The 20,326-nt window shown below is 47.7% G+C and overlaps 1 protein-coding gene across 1 annotated transcript; it reads right to left on the bottom strand.

Moving 5' to 3' along the window:
- On the bottom strand, positions 1 to 20,149 carry HAPLN4 (hyaluronan and proteoglycan link protein 4). Its single transcript, XM_043979662.1, has 5 exons — positions 19,856 to 20,149; positions 16,213 to 16,321; positions 14,724 to 15,086; positions 6,165 to 6,467; positions 1 to 2,934 (listed from the first exon to the last, which is right to left on the bottom strand). Exons 1-5 carry the CDS (start codon positions 19,856 to 19,858, stop codon positions 2,573 to 2,575), a joined length of 1,140 nt encoding a protein of 379 aa, XP_043835597.1. The 5' UTR covers positions 19,859 to 20,149; the 3' UTR covers positions 1 to 2,572.
- Between the last annotated feature and the right edge of the window lie 177 nt (positions 20,150 to 20,326).

Raw genomic sequence — 20,326 nt, 5'->3', positions numbered from 1 at the left:
GACTGAAGAGAGCTAAGCCGGACCATAAAGGAAAAGGAGTCAGGAGGCAGAATTGAGTAGGAAATGCATTCTAAGTATTGGTGATCTCTTGTAGGAATGCACACAGGTTAGAGATGGCATGCAAGGTCTGGGGAACAACAACGAGTCCAATTTGGCTGGAATGTAGAGTGCACCATGGGGAATAGTGTGAAATAAAGCTGGGAATGATGCTTAATAATGACAATTCCCTCCCATGAACTGAATTGAATGCAATACAGGTCCAAAGTGCTTTTCTCACCTCTCTAGGAGGGAAGCTCACTAGGTATTATTATCCTCATTTTTTAGAGGAAGAAAAAAGGGGCCCCGAGAGAAGTGACTTTCCTAAGATCACATATGGAGTCAAAGCAGGAGCTGGAACTCAAAACCAGGCCACCTGCCTGCCATCAGGACACGGGCTTTGCCTTCCTGATTGAGATAAAGATCACAGCTGCTGTGCTGCTTTGCCCTCTGCACACATGCTGACCAAGGGCAGGAGAAAGTCAACTCTGAATTAAAAATCTGCTGCGTTTGGAGCATGGGGAGGGAGGGAAGGAAGTCATTAGTGCAAGCTGGCTGTCTTGGAGCCAAAAAGAGAAGCCCAGCTGTTAGCAGCATCCACAGTCAGTTATAAAGACCTACCCACCCACATCAGATGCCAGTGGATATCCAAGGTCACATCATCCCTCCCCTGGCTTACCTAAAACATCCCTCATCATCTCAAAACCAATGCAATACAACAAGCATTTATTAGGAGCTCACTATGTGCAAGGCACTGTGTGAGGCACTGGGGATACAAGGGCAAAAATAAAAAATGGTCCCTGCCCTCAAGAAGCTTACATTCTGCTGCAGGGTTGTACTGCACAGATAATTATATGCATGAAAATTGAGAATGGAACAGCTGGGGGCATCAGGAAAGGCATACTTCCCCAGAGAAACTCCTGCTTTACCACTCCTTGGATCCTAAATAAGTGAGAAGATCTCCTTGTTTTGAAAGATCAACCCAATTAGAGACCTTGCTCCTAAATCCCATTCTCTTTGCATGGAAAAGAACAGTTCCACGTAGCCACCGTGACTCCACTAATGGTGAACACACAGAGGTGGTAACCACGATGAGAAGGCTCTCCCCCTCCCTGCCCCTTCAGTGGTCTTGTCCACTGCCACAAGATGGGAGTTCCATCATTTATTAATGGGGGGAGGACATTTCTACAACCTCTTGTTCTGGGACCATAGCTGGGTCCCCGAATGGTTCTCTGGTGCCTCCTTTCTGCATGGGATCTTCTGGCTTGGGGGTTTCGATGTCCAATGTACAAGAGGGTCTGGCCGGGAGCTGGAAGCAGGAGAAATGTCCTGTGATCCAGCCTGAGGGTACCCCACGTAAGCTGAAGCCCTGATCAGTCTCCAATTCTCTTTCTTGTTGTGAGAGAGAAGGAAGCTAGATCCAGATAAGGGACCCTGATGGGGCCATGCAGATAAAGCAAACACACGGGTCGAGATGGGTTGGACCTGCACTTTTATTTGGGGCAAGAGGACAAGACAAGCAGGATGAGACTAAGGTCCTGGAAGGGGAAGAGCTTCTCCTCCCCAGGCTGACCCCTGGGCCCTGGGGGCAAGGGACTGGTGCATGCAAGCCTCTTGCCTCCCAGTCATAGGATCATACATTTGGAACTGGAAGGGACCTTAGAGGTCATCTAGTCCAAACCCCCCATTTTATGGATGAAGAAATTGAGAGGCTGCCCAGAGACATTATGTGACTTGCCCAAGGTCACACAAATAGTAATTTGTGCCAAATTCAGCCTTCTTGTGGCGTTGTCGATGTCCTGTCCCAGTAGGAAGTTCAGAGGGGGTAAGGGGAAAGGAAAGCAGCTTTTGGGTCCTGGGGACCTGATTCTTGCTTCCCGATTGTAAACGTCCCGAGGCCGCCTGCGGAGTCGGGCGCAGTGGATGCCACCTGGAGGCTGGGGTATCAGTCCCCACAGGGATGACTGGGCGGCTAGGAAGAAGTCAGTCACCGTGGCAAAAGGTGGAGGGAGGAGCCAGTCACTATGGCTACGGCAGAAGTATTCCTTCAGGGACTGGGGCAAAGGTCAGTCACCATAGCAACACCATAGCAACAGAGGACCCTTTCCTCTCCCAGAGGCGGGGCAGGAGTCTCAGGGATGTCTAGGATCCTTCCATGAAGGGGTGGGGCAGATAGGAGTTCTGGTTGAAGTCTCTCGAGACACCGCCCCCCAGGAGAAGAGGGGCGGAGGCCGAAGTTCCTTCCCTGGGGACAGGGCAGATGCTGGTCCCCATGGCAACACCTAAAAAAAATGCCCTGGTTGGGGAGACTGGAGTTAGTCTCCATGGTGACACCCAGACATCCCTCTGGCCCGGGTAGGGGAGAACGATCAGATGCTGGTCCCCATGGCAACATCTTAGAAAACCCCCTCCCCTCAAGGGGAAGAAACGGATGCTGGTCCCCACAGCTACGCTTAGAAGTCCCTCCCCGGGGGTGCGGCAAATGCCAAATCCCTTGGTGACCGCTGGGGGAGCCCCTCCCTGGACCGGCACCCAGTTAGACGTGCAGGGGCCGCCAGGCGCTTGGGTCCCGCCAGCCCCAGCCCCAGCGCGCTGCTCCTGGGTCGGGGGAGCCAGGAGCGCGGTAGCAGTAGACGCCGAAGAGCCGATGCTTCTTGTCCGGAAAACCAAGGTTTCGCACGCCCGGCCTCTGGCCTCCGCAGCGAGCACGCGGGTTGACGATGGGGTAGCGCACGCTGCCGTCGCCCAGCCAGCCGGCCTCGCAGCGGTCCAGCAACTGCAGCTTCCACGCGGCGTACAGCTGACCCACCTTGGCCACCGCGGCCCCGCTGCCCGCACACGCCCGCACCGCCTCCGGGAAGCTCACCTTGCGGTAGGGCTTCAGGAAGAATACCTGACCTGCGAACACAGACATGGGGGCGCGCCCGGGCTCAGAACAAGCCTGCCCCAGACCCATGCTTCAAGCCGCCTTCCCCAGTCCTGCCCCTGCCCTGCACCGAGTCCTGAGGCATCTTGGGGAGCTCTGGGACACCCTGGAACCATGAGATTCCCTGTCTAATCACAACACACACACACCCCCAAAAGAAAAACCCTAACTCCTCTCTTCAGGGTAGATTTCTTTGACTTTTCTCCTTCCTCAAAACTTAGCTCCCCCTCCCCCAAGAACTCTACTACTCCTTGTCTGCTCAAGATTCCCAGTCTAAAGGGGCCTTCTATGCCTCATAATCAGGGATACAATCTATACACCAATTATCATATTCACATACACCACCTCCAACCCCCAAGCAAACAACCTTAACAGCCCACGAAGAGCTCAGATACACTGAATTAAAAGCACAAGTATACACAGCCGCATTCTGTATCACACTAGTAGAGCCACATCTGGACACTGTGTCACCCACAGTCAAAAGCACAACCTCGTGCACATTCTGATGAACTAGCAACAGCATTCATTCATGCAACTGTCACTGACACTTGTTTAATACTGGGCCCTTGTGATCCGAGCTCTCCTTATGATGTTGAGAAAACAGATTTCAGTGACCCAGGCTCACCTCCCCCCCTCCCACCAAAGCCAGAGTCTAATTAGGGGGATCTGGCACAATTCACAGAGCTACAACACAAACTACACCATGATCAAAGAGACAAAGAATGCTGAGGGGGCTCAAGGGATAGAGGAAAGCGAGGACCAATAGCCAAGGCTTCTTGGAAGAGGCAGGTGCGGCCTCTGAGCTGGTCCTTAAAGAAAAGGCTGAGACAAAATCAAAGGGGGCCTCCAATGCCAGGCTGTTTGGACTTTATCCCATGGGTCACTGAGTCACTGATGGTGTATGAGCATGGGAGGGTTTCGAGATAGAATACTGGATTTGGAGTCAGATATTCCATTGGTTCAAATTCCAGCTCTGACACTAGCTGTATGACCTTGGCCAAATCCCTTCACTCTCCTGGGCTTCACTTTGTTCATCTGTAAAATGAAGGTGTTGGACCAGATGATGCCTCAATTTCCTTCCAAGTCTAAGTTATAGAAGCATAGATCTGGAGCTAGACGGGACCCCCATAAACTCCATTGCTATTGTTTGGTCATGTCTGACTCTTTGTGACCCCATTAGGGATTCTCTTGGCAAAGATACTGGGGTGGTCTCCCATTTCCTTCTCCAGCTCTTTTTACAGATGAGAAAACTGAGGCAAATGATGAATGATTTGCCCAGAGTCACACAGCTAATAAGTGTCTGAGGTCAGATTTGAACTCAAGATGAGTCTTCCTGACTCCTGGCCCAGCATCACCTAGATGCTATCAAGTCCCACTCTCTCAAAAAACTTATCCAGAAGAGAGTGGCCAGAAGATGAAAGAAAGGTCTGGAGACTGGGTTATACTAGAAGGAAGTAGGGTAGTTTAACCTGTATAAGAAAAGAATTGGGGCAGCTAGGTGGTGCAGTGGATAGAGCACTGGCCCTGGAGTCAAAAGGACCTGAGTTCAAATCCGGCCTCAGACACTTAACACTTACTGCCAGTGTGACCTGGGCAAGTCACTTAACCCCAATTGCCTCACCAAAAAAAAAATATTAGGGGAAAGTAGTAAGTTTCTTCAAGAATGTAAAGGGCTACCACAAGCAAGAGCAATTAGTTTTACTCTCCTCAAAGGCTGATGCTAGGAACTTTGAGTTTCAAAGAGAAACTTCTGAGCTCAGTAGAAGATAGACTTCTGAACAGTGAGATCAATCCAAAAGTGGGCCCAGCTGCCCCAGGTGTCAGTGGATATCCCATTCCTACAGGTTTCCCCAGAGGATGCTGGAGAAGAGGGGTTCTTATTGAAGAACAAGTTGGATTCCATGGCCAAGTCTAAGCTTCTGTGATTCTGGAGAAGGCTGCGTCCAAAGTGAATCTGAGGCTTCAAGTCTAGAGATATAGTATTTGTTTGGTGATGAATTGTAAGGGAGGGTAGGAAAGTGGGTACTGACCAGATAAAGGAAGTCCATAGGAGAAGGTTTTCAAAAAGATGGTGTTGGGTTTGGGGGAAGATGAATTTAAAGTTATCCAGTATCAAACTATCCCATAAAGTCGCACAGAGATTCACACAATAATACAAACATTTGGCATCCTTTAATACAGAATATAAAAAAGTCTGTCTCTCTGTGTCTGTCTGTCTGTCTGTCTCTCTCTCTCTCTCACACACACACACACACACACACACACACACACACACACACACACACACCAACAGTCACACAAACCACACAGAGATGCAGACAGAACATTTCACTGTGTTTCCCAAGCAGGGCGAATTACTGGTCCTTCCAAGGTGCCCTTTACTTGCCCAAGGCCTGTATATAGCTTTAGAAGTTTCACTTGACTGGTCACCAAGGGAGTCCCCCCCTCTAAGTACCCCTAATACCTATTCAGAGGAATGCCCAGAGACATCTCTCAGTTCTGGGGGATTGAGCATGAATAAGGTCCCACCACCACCACCTGCTGCAAAGTGAAGCCTACAGTGGGCCAGGAAAGGAGAATCACCCATGGGCGGATCTTTGAAGTCTAAGTAAAAGGGTGTCTTATCTGCAAGGAGCCAGGCCCTGCTGAATATGTGGCTAGTGCAGCCAATCTCTAAGTCCTGAAAAGTAAATAAAGGAACAGGGAAGTGAATAAAGGAGAAATGGAAGGGGTGAGGGGTAAGAGCTGAAGGGAGGGCAACCAGAACTTCAGGGCAGAAGAGCTGACTAGTGGGACCAGCTGGAACTGGAAGATCAGAAGCTTGGGTTTGGGGACAGTGAGCCTCTGAAAGAAGAGGATTGGGGTGAGAAGGGATGCTGGGGCTTGAGATCAGGAAGGGCTTGATGGGGCAGTATTGAAGGTGGAAGGGCTGACGGGCGATAGCACCGTGGAGCAGCTGCTGGCAGAGGATGGGGTGGGGGAGAAAGGGGCAAAATTAAAAGAATGAGACGACTTGGAGGCCCAAGTGGGTCTAGAGGAGGGTGCAGGGTTGGCGGGGCGCGGGTGGGGAGGGGAGGGCAGTATGTGGAAGGGGCGGGACTGGTGACTGAGATGAAAGGAAGCAGAAATGAAAGTCGCGGCAGAGCAATGGGGAGGGGGCGGCTGGGGAGGGGCCGGCAGCCCATGTTGGGCGCGCGCTCACCCTGCAAATTGGACGTGAAGCAGAAGGCATCGTAGCGCTCATCCTCCTTGTGACGGTAGCCATAGTTGCGCACGCCCACGGGAGCCTCCCGGCGGCCGCACTCTTCGCGCGGCTGGCCCACAGGGTATTGCACCGAGCCGTCCTGCAGCCAGCCCGCGTTGCACCAGTCCAGGCCCTCGCGCCACGCCGCGTGCAGCTGCTCATAGGAGGCCAGGATGCCGTCCTGCTCGGCGCACGCCCGCTGTGCCTCTGGGAAAGTCAGCGTGTAGCGGCCCAGGCGGGGATGGTAGGGGAAGATCACACCTGATTTGGGAGGAGAGTGGAAAACCCGGGCTTAAGAGGGCCCAGGCGCAGAGACACCCCCATCCGTCCCTCTGCCCCACCCCTCATCCGTCCTGCACAGGCTGCCAGAGTCACCTCTCCAAAGCCTACAATGGAACATCCTACCCCATTCCCAGCCTTAAGGTCCCAAAGCCCAACTGCAGGCTGCCCCTCGGTGGCCCAGGCACCAATCAAGACTCTCCTTGTCCACATGAGGAGGCCACACTCCTCAGCCTGAGAGTTGGGGCTCCCTATTATCAAATCCCAACCTACCTTGACTCTTATTTTCCCCTGATCCCTTTTCGCCCATCACCTGTGGCTAACCAAACTGAAAAAGCCACCTCTTTGCCTTTGCTAATGCAGTTCCCCATGCCTGGAGTCCCCTTTCCCCATCTAAATTTGCTACGAGACCCTAAGGTTACTTTCTCTTCCTTAGTTCCAACTTTCCCATCTATAAAATGAGTTGAATTTGACTCTACTGTGCTTCCAACTCCAGAATTGTGTCCTATCTTCTAATATCCCTCCTATTTCTGAGATTCTATGTTCCAAGGAGCTCTTCCAGATCTAACACCCTATAGTTCTTTAATGGGTTTTTTTGTTGTTTTTTAGTGAGGCAATTGGGGTTAAGTGACTTGCCCAGGGTCACACAGCTAGTAAGTGTCAAGTGTCTGAGGCCAGATTTGAACTCAGGTCCTCCTGACTCCAGGGCCAGTGATCTATCCACTGCACCACCTAGCTGCCCCACTCTCTAGTTCTTTGACACCTACTGGTGTTGCTAGTTGAGGTCCAATCTCTGATCCACCAAAGCAGAAGTGATTTTCCCTTCCTCTGAACCTCTCCCTCTTCCCCATTCCCTACTGTGCCTCTCTCTAAGGACTCACCCCACCCTGCCTTTTATGGGAAGTTACTTGTATACTCATCCCCCTACTAGATTAAACCACCTGAACAGAAGGACCATGCCATATTCATTTTTCTATTTTCTCAAGTTCAGAGCAAGTACTCTGTAAATAGTATCATAAAAATTTAGCCCATCAGAGTCGGAAAGAACCTTCCAGACGGCCTAATGCAGCATACTTATTTTACAGATGAAGAAACTGAGGCCTATCTCCTGCTGCCTAAATGTTGGTATCTCAAGGCTTTGATCGGGCCTTCTTTCTCTGTATGTTCTCCTTTTGGTTCAGTTAATCATCCCCATGCAAATGACTCCTAAATCTTTATTTCTAGCCCTAATCTTACCCCACCCCAATTGAAATGAAAACCTTTATCAGCTATTGAATGCTGAAAATCTCCGCCTGGATTTCCCATCAGCATCACCAATTCCACATGTCCAAAAAGGAACTCATCAATGTGAGGGTACTGCCAACATTCTATCATCTACATTCATGACCTTGGAATTATCTTTGACTATTTGCTCCCTCTTACTTCCATATCCATTCATCTGTTAATTCTCATGGATTTTACCCATGAGAGTTGTCTCATTTCCACCCCCTTCTCTACTTACACAGCCATCACCATAATTCAAGACCTCATCTCCTCTCGATTATAGTAATAGCCTCTTAATTGGTCTCTGCTGGCAAATAGCTAGATTTAAATAGCACTTTAAGGTTTGCAAGTACTTTGCAAATACCATTGCTGTTATAATCCCCACTTTGCAGCTAGGGAAACTGAGGCTGAGAGAAGTTAAATGACTTATCCAGAGTCACATAGCTAATAAGTATCTGAGGTCAGATTTGAACACAGGTCTTCCTGACTCCAGGTCCAGCATTCTATCCACTGTGCCAGCAGCTGCCTCAGCCTCCTTTATCTTCGATCTCTCTTCGACATAAGAGCCATAGAAATAACCTTTCTAAAGCAGAGATCTAAGCATATCACTCCCCGACTCAGAAATCTTGTTGGCTCTAAGGGGCTCTACCATCTCTTCGACCTGCCTTTCCAACATTACTTTGGATTACTCTAGATCACACTCTGTATTCTAACCATATTGGACTACTTACTGGCTGTTTCCAAACTGGACTTGTCACCCCCCTGAATCTGTATTAACCATCCCTTATTCCTGGAAGGCACCCTCTTCTCTTTGCTCCTCAGAATCTTTTTTTTTTTTAAATGAGGCAATTGGGGTTAAGTGACTTGCCCAGGGTCACACAGCTAGTAAGTGTGTAAGTGCTAAGTGTCTGAGGCCGGATTTGAACTCAGGTACTCCTGACTCCAGGGCTGGTGCTCTATCCACTGTGCCACCTAGCTGCCCCACCCCTCAGAATCTTTATATGCCTGAAAGGCTCAGCTGAGCTGCCACCTTCCTCTGGGAGCCCTCCCAGCTTCCCCCAAGATATTATTATCTTTGCTTGATTGTCTACATCTTGTATTCCTCTAGGAGGAGAATGTAAGCTCTCTGAGGGTAGGGACTGTTTTGTTTTTGCCTGTATACCTAAGTACCTGAGTTACATGATCTAAACCCTAGATACCACAGAGATTGAGTAGCAGAGCCAGGACTAGACCCAAAATTGTTTATTGACTAAAAGTAAAACTGTCCTATCCCCAAAGCTGGCTCCCAGTCTTATTCAGGGAAACAGTTCCCTCATCCATATACTGGTCAATACTTAAGTCTCAAAGCCCTTCCCTCAGAAACATGTACATTCTTTTTTTTTTTTTTAAGTGAGGCAATTGGGGTTGACTTGCCCAGGGTCACACAGCTAGTAAGTGTTAAGTGTCTGAGGCTGGATTTGAACTCAGGTACTCCTTTACTCCAGGGCCGGTGCTCTATCCACTGTGCCACCTAGCTGCCCCGGGAACACATACATTCTTACACATGTTCATGGGTCTCAAGGCAGCACCACCTCACCTATTAGTGATTCTGATGGGGGAGGGAATTTCAGTTGAGGAAGGAGTGGAGGGGAGGGTATTCGAAGCCATATTTGGGGTTAATGGACACCCTTTTCTTTTTTTTTTTTTTAGTGAGGCAATTGGGGTTAAGTGACTTGCCCAAGGTCACACAGCTAGTAAGTGTTAAATGTCTGAGGCCGGATTTGAACTCAGGTACTCCTGACTCCAGGGCCGGTGCTCTATCCACTGCGCCACCTAGCCGCCCCTGGACACCCTTTTCTTAATCCACCTCTTCTTAATGCTACTAAAACCTCAAAACTTAGCTATGATTCAACGGAAATAATAATAGTAACAATAATAATTACTATTGTAACTGGCATTTATATAATATTTTAAAGTCAAGCAAAGTGTTTTATATGTGTTAGCTCATTTGATTCTTACAACAGGCCTATGAGGTCACCCCTGTGACCAGCTATTATCATCCCCATTTATAGAAGTTAAGTGACTTGCCCAGGATCACTTAGCAAGTAGGAGTCTGAAGTAGTATTTGAACCTAGGTCTGTCTTTTCCAAATCCCACGCTCTATCCATGGGCTTCATAATCAGAAGATCTAGGTGAGAATTCCAGTTCCAGAACACATCAGCTGTGTGATATTGGGAGAAATCACCTAATCCGTCTGCATCCCAGTTTCCTCATCTGTGAAACAGGGGAAAGAATTCTCGGTTTACCCACCTCACTCAGAGTGTTGTTTTGCAGAAATTGCTTTGTAAACATTAAAATATCATTGGAATGTGAATTATTCTTCTTAAAGACCAGCTGTTTGTAGAGTGTGGTCTAGGGACCCTTAGAGGTCTTCTAGACCTCTTCAGGGGGTTTTTAAGATCAAAATTACTTTCATAATACATCATTTTAACTTCTAAAAAGAGAAATATCCTAATATAACCCACTTCAACAAAAGCTTTTGGGGGGTCCTCAATAATTTTTAAGAGTATAAAGGGCTCCTAAAACCAAAAAGTCTAAGAACTGCATTTATCCCTAGTAGATTTCTTATTATTTGATTCAGGTCAATATTCTTGTTTAAGATTTTTTAAAATCTTGACTCTTTCATCCAAATAATTAACAAGAATCTATTGGGGCAGCTAGGTGGCGCAGTGGAGCACCGGCCCTGGAGTCAGGAGTACCTGAGTTCAAATTCGGCCTCAGACACTTGACACTTACTAGCTGTGTGACCCTGGGCAAGTCACTTAACCCCAATTGCCTCACTTTAAAAAAAAAAAGAATCTATTAATCACCTACTATGTGTGAGGCACTTTGCATACAAAAACATAAGTGAAAAAGTCAATTCTCTCAATGACCTGATATTCTCCTGAAGGTATAAAACATGTATAGGGACAGGTAAATATAAAGAGCTTATATTCTATCAGGGAATATATCATGTATATTTAGTATTCATTATTTGGGAAATATTCTTTGTTTAATACTTGGGCAGCAAGGTGGTACCATCAATAGAGCCCTGGGTCTGGAGTCAGGAAGGCTCATCTTCTTGAGTTCAAATCCAACCTTAGACACTTACTAGCTGTGTGACCCTGGGCAAGTCACTTAAACCTATTTGCTTCAGTTTCCTCAACTGCAAAATGGGGATATAACAATTGTTGTTCAGTCATTTCAGTCTCTTTATGACCCCATTTGGGTTTTCTTTGGCAAATATATGGAGTTATTTGCCATTTCCTTCTCCAGCTCACTTTACAGATGAGGAAACTGAAGCAAACAGGGTTAAGTGACTTGCCCAGGATCATACAGCTAATACATGTCTGAGGCCAGATTTGAACTCAGGTCTTCCAGACTCCAGGCCCAGCACTCTATTCAATGTGCCACCTAGCTACCCTAATATAATAATAGCTATGTTTGATGGTTATGAGATATTTTAAAGTGTTTAGCACTTAGTAGGCACTATATAAATGCTATTTATAAGTACATTCAAAATAGATACCAAACTTACTTGGGAGGCCACTTGCAGCTGGGCAGCAAAGGCTTCATGTAGAAGGTGGCAATCAAGCTAAATTTTGAAAGAGACAAGGACTTCCTACAAGGCAGGGATGAAGAGAGAGAGCACTCAGGCATGGGAAAGAGCTGGCACAAAGACCTGGGATGGGGATGGATGATAGAGTGTGGTGTGTAAGGAATAGCATGGAAGCCAGTCTGGCTGGACCCCAGTATGGAAGGAGGAGTGATGCAACAACAAAATCGGAAAGATAATTTGGGGCAGGATTAGGAAAGGCTTTAAAAGTCAAACAGAAGAGGGCAGCTAGGTGGTGCAGTGGATAGAGCAGTGGCCCTGGAGTCAGGAGGACCTGAGTTCAAATCTGACCTCAGACACTTGACACTTACTAGTGCCTCACCAATAAAAAAAATAAAGAGAGCTGCTAAAAGTCAAACAGAAGAGTTTACATTTGATCGGGAAGGAAATAGGGAGCCATTGGAATCCATTGAGAAGAGGAATAACGTGGTCAGACCCGCTCGAGGGAAATCATTTTGACAGTTGTGTGCAAATGGATTAGAGGGAGAGGCTTGAGGCGGCATGGAGATCAATTACATGGATATTGCAATAGTCTACATGTGAAGTAATGAGGGCCTAAAATAGGGTGAAATAGCCACCAGGCTGTATGCATAGAAAGAAGGGGATGGATGGAAGAGATAGAAATAAAAAGATCTGGCCACTGATTGGCTATGTAGGGTGAGTTCAAGAGAGGAATTGAAGGTAACACCAAGGTTTTAAGCCAATATGACTGGGGGGGGGGGGGTGCTGCCCTTTATTGATAGGGAAGTCAGGAAGAGAGGACAGTTTGGGGAGAAAGATAATCATTTCTGTTATGGACATTTTCAATTTGGGATGTCTGTAGAACATAGAATTTGAGATGTCTAAGAGGCAGTTGGTGATGAGAGACTGAACGTCACCAGTGAGGTTAGGCCTGGATTTTTAGGTACGGGAATCATCTACATAAAGATGATAGTCGAAGCCATGGTAGCTACTGAGATCACGAAGCAAAGTGGTATAGAACAAGAAGATAAGTCTAGGCCAGAGCCTTGTGATATATACACAGATGCAGAGCGGCAAATATCCCTCCTAGCTTTGGTCATTTGCACTTTGGTAACTATGCCTTTTATACTTTCCTCTAAGTCATCAATAAAGATATTAAACAGGGGCAGCTAGGTGGCGCAGTGGATAAAGCACTGGCCTTGGAATCAGGAGGATCTGAGTTCAAATCCAGCTCAGACACTTGACACTTAACTAGCTGTGTGACCCTGGGCAAGTCACTTAACCCTCATTGTCCTGCAAAAACAAAAACAAAAATAAAGATATTAAACAGCAGGGGGAGAAGCACAGATCCCTGGGATGCCTCACTGAAGATCTCCTTCCAAAATGACATCACACCACAAAAGTTCAGCTTAAAAGTTCAAACCATTTGAGTCCAGCTAGTTAATCACCTATGAACCCATATAACTGTACCATCATCAAGCTCCCATCTTTTTCATGGGAATAGCAGAGACCTTGTCAAATGCCCTGCTGATATCTAAGTAAACTGTATCTACAGCATCTTCTGATCTTCCAATCAGAGATCTTCCACCCCATCAAAAAAAGGATATTGGTTTAATGCCATGAACTCTTCTCAAGGAAGCCATGTCAACTCTGTGATTACTGCTTTCCTTTCTAGATGTTCATAAACCATCCCTTTATAAAACATATGATAGCATTTTGCCAGGAATCAAAGTAATTGGCCTCATTCTCTTACCTTCAACTTGCAAAGCTCTTTACAATCTACAAAGTAATTGTTGGGGAGGCAGGGCAGGAATTATTATCCTTTTTGTAGCATTACTACCTTTGTGGGAAAACAAAGCAAACAAGACTTGAATGGGACTGGTTACAAATGTGGTCTAGGGAGGTGGTACCAGTTCCAGATTAACTGAGGTCCAGATGAAAGTAGGGTCACTGATATTGACTTGGCATAGGCATCCCAGGGCAATGCATCAAAGCATAGCACTTTCTCCATCCACTTTTACTGAACCAAGAAAAACTGCTGGGTAAGAATACTTGGGCTTAGAATTTCTAAGGGCTGGAGCTGGCCTCAGTCTGGCCCTTCAAGGGATTGGACGTGAGAGAACCATTATTCACTGGCACACAGTCCTTTCTTCCCCAAGGCAAGGGCTGTTAGCTGAGAGAGAGCTCAGGAGTGTCTCTCTTCACCTTAGTTCTGCTCTCTCTAGCAGAAAAAATATGTAATTTGAGTTGACCCCATCTTGGGGTAGAAGGGGAAAAGAATATAAAGAAGAAGAGACAATATCTGGAACCCCTTCTGCCTTGGTAGTCTGCAGGTCATGCCCCTCCCCCCAGGGGACAGTAAGGAAAGGCTTCCAGAGCTCTCTGTGTCTGATGGAAGTTCACCTCTTCGGAGAAGTAAAAGCAGGGTTGAGAGAAAGGACTTGCCCTCTAAAGAAGTTCCCACTATGACTTCCCAGCTAGATATCTCCATCCTCTGATGTCCTCATTTTTCCAATGGAAATCACAGAATCTTAGATCTGGAAGGGACCTCAAAGGGCGTTGTAGTCCTTAACAAGACTATCATCCACAGCATACCTGAGAAGAGGTCATCCTCTCCAGCCCCCAGTCACATAATCAACACTCTGCTGGGTGGCTCAGTAGATAGAACACTGGGCTTGGAGTCAGGAAGACCATAGTTCAAATCCCACCTCAGATACTTACTAGTTGCCTGACTCTGGGCAAGTCACTTAACCTCTATCCACCTTGGTTGCAAATAAGGACAATAAGAGTACTCAGGGTTGTTGTGAAGATAAAAATTATATAATGTCTGTAAAGCACTTTGCAAACCATACTGTGATTTATAAATGCTAGCTATTAATCATTGTGATTATAATAGCTTTGATTGAAAGGTCCACAAGCAGAGGGGCACACAGACAAGGCAATGTTGGTACTACCACATTAAATTTAATGTATATTAAAAGGAATAAGTTGTATGTAAGGGTTTTGCCACTTCAAGTACAATCCCATCTTCTATTCTTAGGTGAAATAATCATATTGATGATTTTCTAGTTCATTGTAAAAATTTAAAAAGAAAAAAAAGAATTGTGAATTAAAACTCACTCCTTGACAACCAGTGATACTATTTTCTTCTGATAGAACAAGTCTATTCCATTTCTTGATTCCCCAATCAAAACACCCCTCTACAGCATCTCATTTTCTTATTTCTCTCATCAAAATGTCAAACTTCCTGATTTGTCCAATGGAAATGCCCCCCCCACCACCCGCACCATCCCATTTCCTTATACTTTTTATTAAAATGCCCTCACAGGCCATCCCACTTCTCTTTCCCTTGTCTCCTGCATTGACCCTGGGCCAGGTACCTTCTAAGTCCAAGCTGACCATGCCAGCATCATCTTCCAGCTCATTGGTGACCTCACATTCATAACGGCCATAGTCCTGTAGCGTGACATTCCGGATAATCAAGGAAGCATCTCCAGGGCCATCTTCCTGAAGAGATGTCCGACCCCGGTAGCTGCCAAAGGCCCTCCTCTCCTTACCCATGGCCACGAAGACATCACGGAAAGCCAACGGGTCAGTCACTTTGGTCCACTTGAGGCGGATTTCATCCTCATCATGGGCTGAGATGTCATAGTGATAGCGGCAAGGCAGGACGATGGTTCCCCCTCGGTGTGTGACCACCTTTCCTGGTGCTGTCTGGACCACCACGGCCCCTGACTCATCCTCTGGAGAGCAGGGAGTGTCAGAGGGAAGAGGCAACCACCCTGAGGTAGTCTAATCACTCTGTCCACCTACCCATGTCACCTCCCTCTTTAGTCATTGTGGACTTGGGGAAGAATATGGGAAATCAAGGGTCAACTACAAAAGGCAGGCTAATCTCTTCATTCTTAGGTCAAGATCTGAATGGAGGTAAGAGGTTAGGTTCAAAAGAATGCTTGTGGGGGGAAAAAAGGATTTGAGAATTAATTCTAGTTTGTTCCCACTCCGTGCACCCTTAGCCTTCCCTCCCCTTGCGATGCAATAGATTTCAGTGGTTAGAGAGGGCTCAGTGAAGGGATAGGGGCCCATAGATTAGGATAGGAGCCCAGTGATGAAGTGAGGTTTCAATGAACAATACAGGGCCCAAGTGAGGGAAGGGGCAAAGAGAAATGAGATGAGTGATTCAGTGAAGGGGAATGAGGGCTCATTGGAAGGCATGAAAGCTTTCTGGGGATGTTGGGGACACAGGAAATCAGCTGTCGGTGAGAGAGACTGGAGTTCTGAGAAATACTGATGGCTCAGTGAAAAGAATCGGAGGGCTCGCTGAAGGAAGATGGGTTCTCATTGAGTGGACAGGGAGATAAGGGCAGAGAAAAGTTTAGGGAGGGAAATAAAAGCTTAATGAGAGGAACTGGACTCAATGGAAGCTCAGTGATGGGAAGAGGTGAGGGCTCAGTGAGGACATATGAGGGATGGAAGGGTTCAGTGAGGGGAATGGGAGCTAAGTGAGGAATATGTTGAACTCATCAAGGGCAAAGAGGTTTCAGTAAGGAGAAGAAGGCTTGATGAGGGGAATGGGACTCAATTAAAAGATGAGATATCCGTGAGGGGGATGAGACCTCACTATGAGGAGGAAAGCTTAATGAGGAAGGAAAGGGTTCAGTAATGGAAATGGGTGTTAGTGAGGGAATAGGAGGTCATAGGGAGTAAATGAGGCCTCAGTGAAATGGATGAGCCCCATTAAATCTAGGAAGGAGGGAATGGTTTATCTGTGGAAGCTAGGATTGTTCCTCATTTCTCAAAATGGGGAGATAACTTTATACCTGCCATAGAGAGCTTCTGGGGAGAACCCTGTCCCACCCCCCAACTCACCTAGCACATGAACAATCTTCTTCCGGCCCCTGTCACTGCCCCCGAGGGCAGAAGCTGCAAATACCAGGAGGATCCAGATGTTGATGCCCACTGCCTGGTAGGAAGGCCCCTAGGGGAATGGAGGTACCTATTATAACTAGCAAGTAGGGACTGAACCCCCTGGGGAATAGGAACTGGAAAATGGGGAGAGGTTTGTACAGGCATTGACTATGTCTCTACCCACAGTCCCCAGCTTCACCAAGACTCCTCCATTCCCATACGTCCCCTTCTCTGATCATTTCCAGTATGGATTCCTAGAGAGAGTAGATATTTTTGTTGGTTTTTTTGGCAGGGCAATGGGGGTTAAGTGACTTGCCCAGGGTCACACAGCTAGTATCAAGTGTCTGAGGCCGGATTTGAACTCAGGTCCTCTTGAATCCAGGGCTGGTGCTTTATCCACTGCACCATCTAGCTGCCCAGAGAGTAGATTTTGATGTGAGTTCTGAAGGACATGTTGGGAAATGGGAGAGAAAAGGAGAGGGAGTAAGAGAAGCAAATACATTCTAAGGGTAAGGAGGAGCCTAAGGATAAGTTGGGATAGGGAGGCAAAAGGTGGGCTCAGGCTATAGTAAGAAGGCCAGTTGGCTAGAGGATGGGCTATGCGTAGAGGCATCATGAAAGGTAAGGCAGTGCAGTGTCACAGGAAATGCCTTGGCCTAAACATGAGGAGACCCATGTTCTCATCACAGTTCTGCCTTGAGCAAATCATTTCCCCTTCTCTAGATCTCAGTTTCCTCATATATAAAACAGGGAGAGGGGAACTAGATGACTCTTCCAGCCCCAAGAAATGCAAATTTTTTTTTTTTTTGGTGAGGCAATTGGGGTTAAGTGACTTGCCCAGGGTCACACAGCTAGTGTGTTAAGTGTCTGAGGCTGGATTTGAACTCAGGGCCTCCTGAATCCAGGGCCGGTGTGCTATCCACTGCGCCACCTAGCTGCCCCAAAATGCACAATTCTAAAGCCAGAATGGTAAACTGGGAATGGACTCTGAAGGGCCTTGAAGGCCAAGCTAAGTAATTTGCATAGAGGTCTGAGCCTTGGCTGTGTCTGTGAATGGAGTTGTGTCATCCTGCCCTCCAATGGTATTCCTTTTCCTGCTGTTTCCATGTATTTTTCTTTCCTCCTCTAGCCATCCAATAATGTTCAGGATGGAACCTGAGTTAATGATGTCCATCAAGGGACTGGTAGTTATGACAGACTGGGACGTGGTATCCAGGCCCTACTTCTCATAGTGGGCACAGAAAAAGCCACAGCCAGGAAAGTGCAGCCTCCTAAAATGGAAAAGAACAATAGACTTGGGGGCAGAGAAGATGGCTTTGACCCCCCCCACTCCACTCCTCTCCTCCCCATTGTGCCACTTAATAGCTGTGAGGATCAAATGAATGAAAGATGTGAAAATGGCACAAAAATCACAGAATGTGGGGGGACCAGAGAACACAGACTATTAGAGCTGGGCGGGGCAGAGGGTGGGGGAATTGGGAACCTTAGAACACATTGTATCTAAACTTGGAAGGGCACCTGAAACACCACAGAATATCTGACCTGGGAGAACCCTTAGCACATGGAATGTCAGGGCTGGGAGGGAGCTTAGAACACAGATGTCAGAGGGTCTTAGAATATGGAATGTCAGAGCTGGGAAGAGCCTTAGAACCCAGAATGTAGAGCATGAGGAGTTTCCTGTTCTGAACTGGAAGCTGATATTCTGAGAGGAAACTAGCCCAAGGACACACTGAGATGGGAGTAGAGCTGGGATTAAAACCCAAGCCCCCCTGACTCTCAGAGCAGACTTTTTAAAATGTCAATCATTTCTTCTTCTTGGCAGTAGTAACAGTAGTTGAAGTGGGGAGAGGGGGCAAGAGCCTACTGAAATTGTGGGATCCCCTTCCCCCTCATCTTGCAGTCCTGTGGATCCTGGAAGCATTTCAAATATCCCTCTGCACTCAGGTGGGCACCTCACGCACATACGCAGCATACACACTGTCCCCCCTCCCCAGTCCCATTCTCTTTCATGAGCAACACACACACACACACACACACACACACACACACACACGATCCCCTACACATACATGCTCTCCTCTCACACTCCACACAGTCATATGCTTACCCTCCCTCTCTCTCTCTCTCTCTCTCTCTCTCTCTCTCTCTCTCTCTCACACACACACACACACACACACACACACACACACACACGAACACTCCCATGCTCACTCACACACGTACTCTCCTCCTTCCACATATACTTACTCTCCTACAAACTCATACACACACATGCACATGCAGGCACACTTCTATGGGAGCAGATTTCACTTAGATATTCTCTCTCTCTCACTTGCTATCTTTCTGTCTCTTTCTCACTCTGTCTCTCTCACTCACTTGCTCTCACTCTGTCTCTCTGTCTCTTCTCACTCTGTCTCTCTCTGTCTCTGTCTCTCTCTCTCTCACTAGTTCTCACTCTGTCTCTCTATCTCTCTCTGTCTCTCTCTTTCTCACTCTTTCTGCCTCTCTCTCCCCCAACCTCCCTCCCTCTCTGTCTCTTTTATTGGCTCAGTCTGTCCCTTCAGAAAAATGCAGGTTCCTCAAAGAGAAATACTCCCACCTTATCCAATACTGTTTGGTAGGGGATGGGGGTGTGCAGAGTATGACCCTCTTTGACTATAGGTATGGGGGAGAGGAAGGTATAAAGGCCTTAGGAAGTAGTTGCAGAATATAGACTCCAGGGTCCTTGGTTCTCTTCCCCACACTCCAGGAGCCCCAAGGCTGCTTAGGTGTAGCTAGAGAAGAGGGGAGAGGAGGGGAAGGGACAGGGACAGAGACAGAGGTTCTTGCAGACCAAACGAAGTACACCAGGCAGCAAGCTGAGGGTAGGCAGGGGCTGTGGATTAGGCCAGCCAGCAATCCAGCTCCATATCTCTCCCAGAGACCCCAGACTTGTTCCCAGCCCTGAGGGCCTCAGGGGCTGGCAGCGGTGGGGCAGGGGCGTTCATCAGGGAGCAAGGAGTAGGAGCAGGCAGTGAGGCCACGGGACCAGTGGAGCAGCAGGGGCAGAACAGGACAGGCTAAAGGCTAAACTCAAGCTGCAGTGGTGCAGAGGCTCTGCAGAGAAAGGGAGAGAGAGAGAGAGCCAGCAAGGAGCATGCCGCATTTCCAGTTTCAAGGTTATTCTGTCGGGGGCTGGGAGACTGCACCAAGACAGGTAGGACAGAGATTCAGAGAGACAGAGACAGAGACAAGTACAGGAAGAGACAGTGAGATAAAGACCAGGAGAGTCAGAGAAATAGAGACTGGGAAAGAAAGATAAACTAAAACAGAAAGAGGGACTGATAGAAATAGTGACTGTGTCAGATGAAGAGACAGAAGCCAAGAAAGACATAGAAAGAGACCGAGAGAGAGACAGAAACATAGGGAAATGGACAGACAGAGAAAGCAGAGAAGGGAAGGAGAGAGAGGGAAGGGGAGGGGAGGAGAGAGAGAAAGAACAGAGAGGAGAGAGAAGAGAGAGAAGAGGAGAGAGACTCTGAGAAAAAGAGAAAGAAAGAGTCACAAAGAGAAGAGAGAAAAAGACAGAGTGAAATAACGGACATGGGGGTGGGAATGCACTTACCATCTTTCAAAGAGCCAAGAGGCAGCTGAACCTTTACGCCTCCATCTGACCAAAGTTGCCAGGCTCCTCCACTTGATCCCAGAGCTGGGTTGGCACGTGTCCTGGTGGAGGCCGGGCCCCACAGTCCTTGGCACAGGCGTGCTTGTAGAGGGAGGGGTGTGTGGAGGTAGGGTGGAATGAAGAAGATCTGGGACTGGCCGAGGACAACTGTGCACAAGGAAGTAGGTGGATGCTGGGAGGAGGTCTGCACCGGGAGGGCTTTTTAAAAAGAAGCAAGGTGCTAGGTCTGGCAGGGGTTAGACTCTCTGCTGCTGCAGGTCCAAGGCTATGGATAGACTTAGCACCCACCCATACCACTCCAGGGATGGAAGGGGAGGAGAGTCATAAAGAGCAGGAGGCAGCCTCTGGATTCATCCATCAGAGGATGCCCTGGACAGGGTGGTGTGTGAAGTCAAATGGGTAGTGCTGGAC

The sequence above is a fragment of the Dromiciops gliroides genome, chromosome 1 (genome assembly GCF_019393635.1).
Source record: "Dromiciops gliroides isolate mDroGli1 chromosome 1, mDroGli1.pri, whole genome shotgun sequence".
NCBI lineage: Eukaryota > Metazoa > Chordata > Mammalia > Microbiotheria > Microbiotheriidae > Dromiciops > Dromiciops gliroides.
The sequence above is the reverse complement of the archived record's forward strand: the minus strand, read 5'-3'. Positions and strand labels throughout refer to the sequence as shown.

Bases quoted from the DNA above. Each gene is read 5' to 3' on its own strand.
- HAPLN4 (XM_043979662.1), bottom strand. The intron at 15,087-16,212 runs GTGAGTTGGGGG...CCTGCTCTCCAG, and splicing joins GAAGATTGTTCATGTGCTAG to AGGATGAGTCAGGGGCCGTG. The intron at 6,468-14,723 runs GTACCTGGCCCA...CTCCCAAATCAG, and splicing joins GGTCAGCTTGGACTTAGAAG to GTGTGATCTTCCCCTACCAT.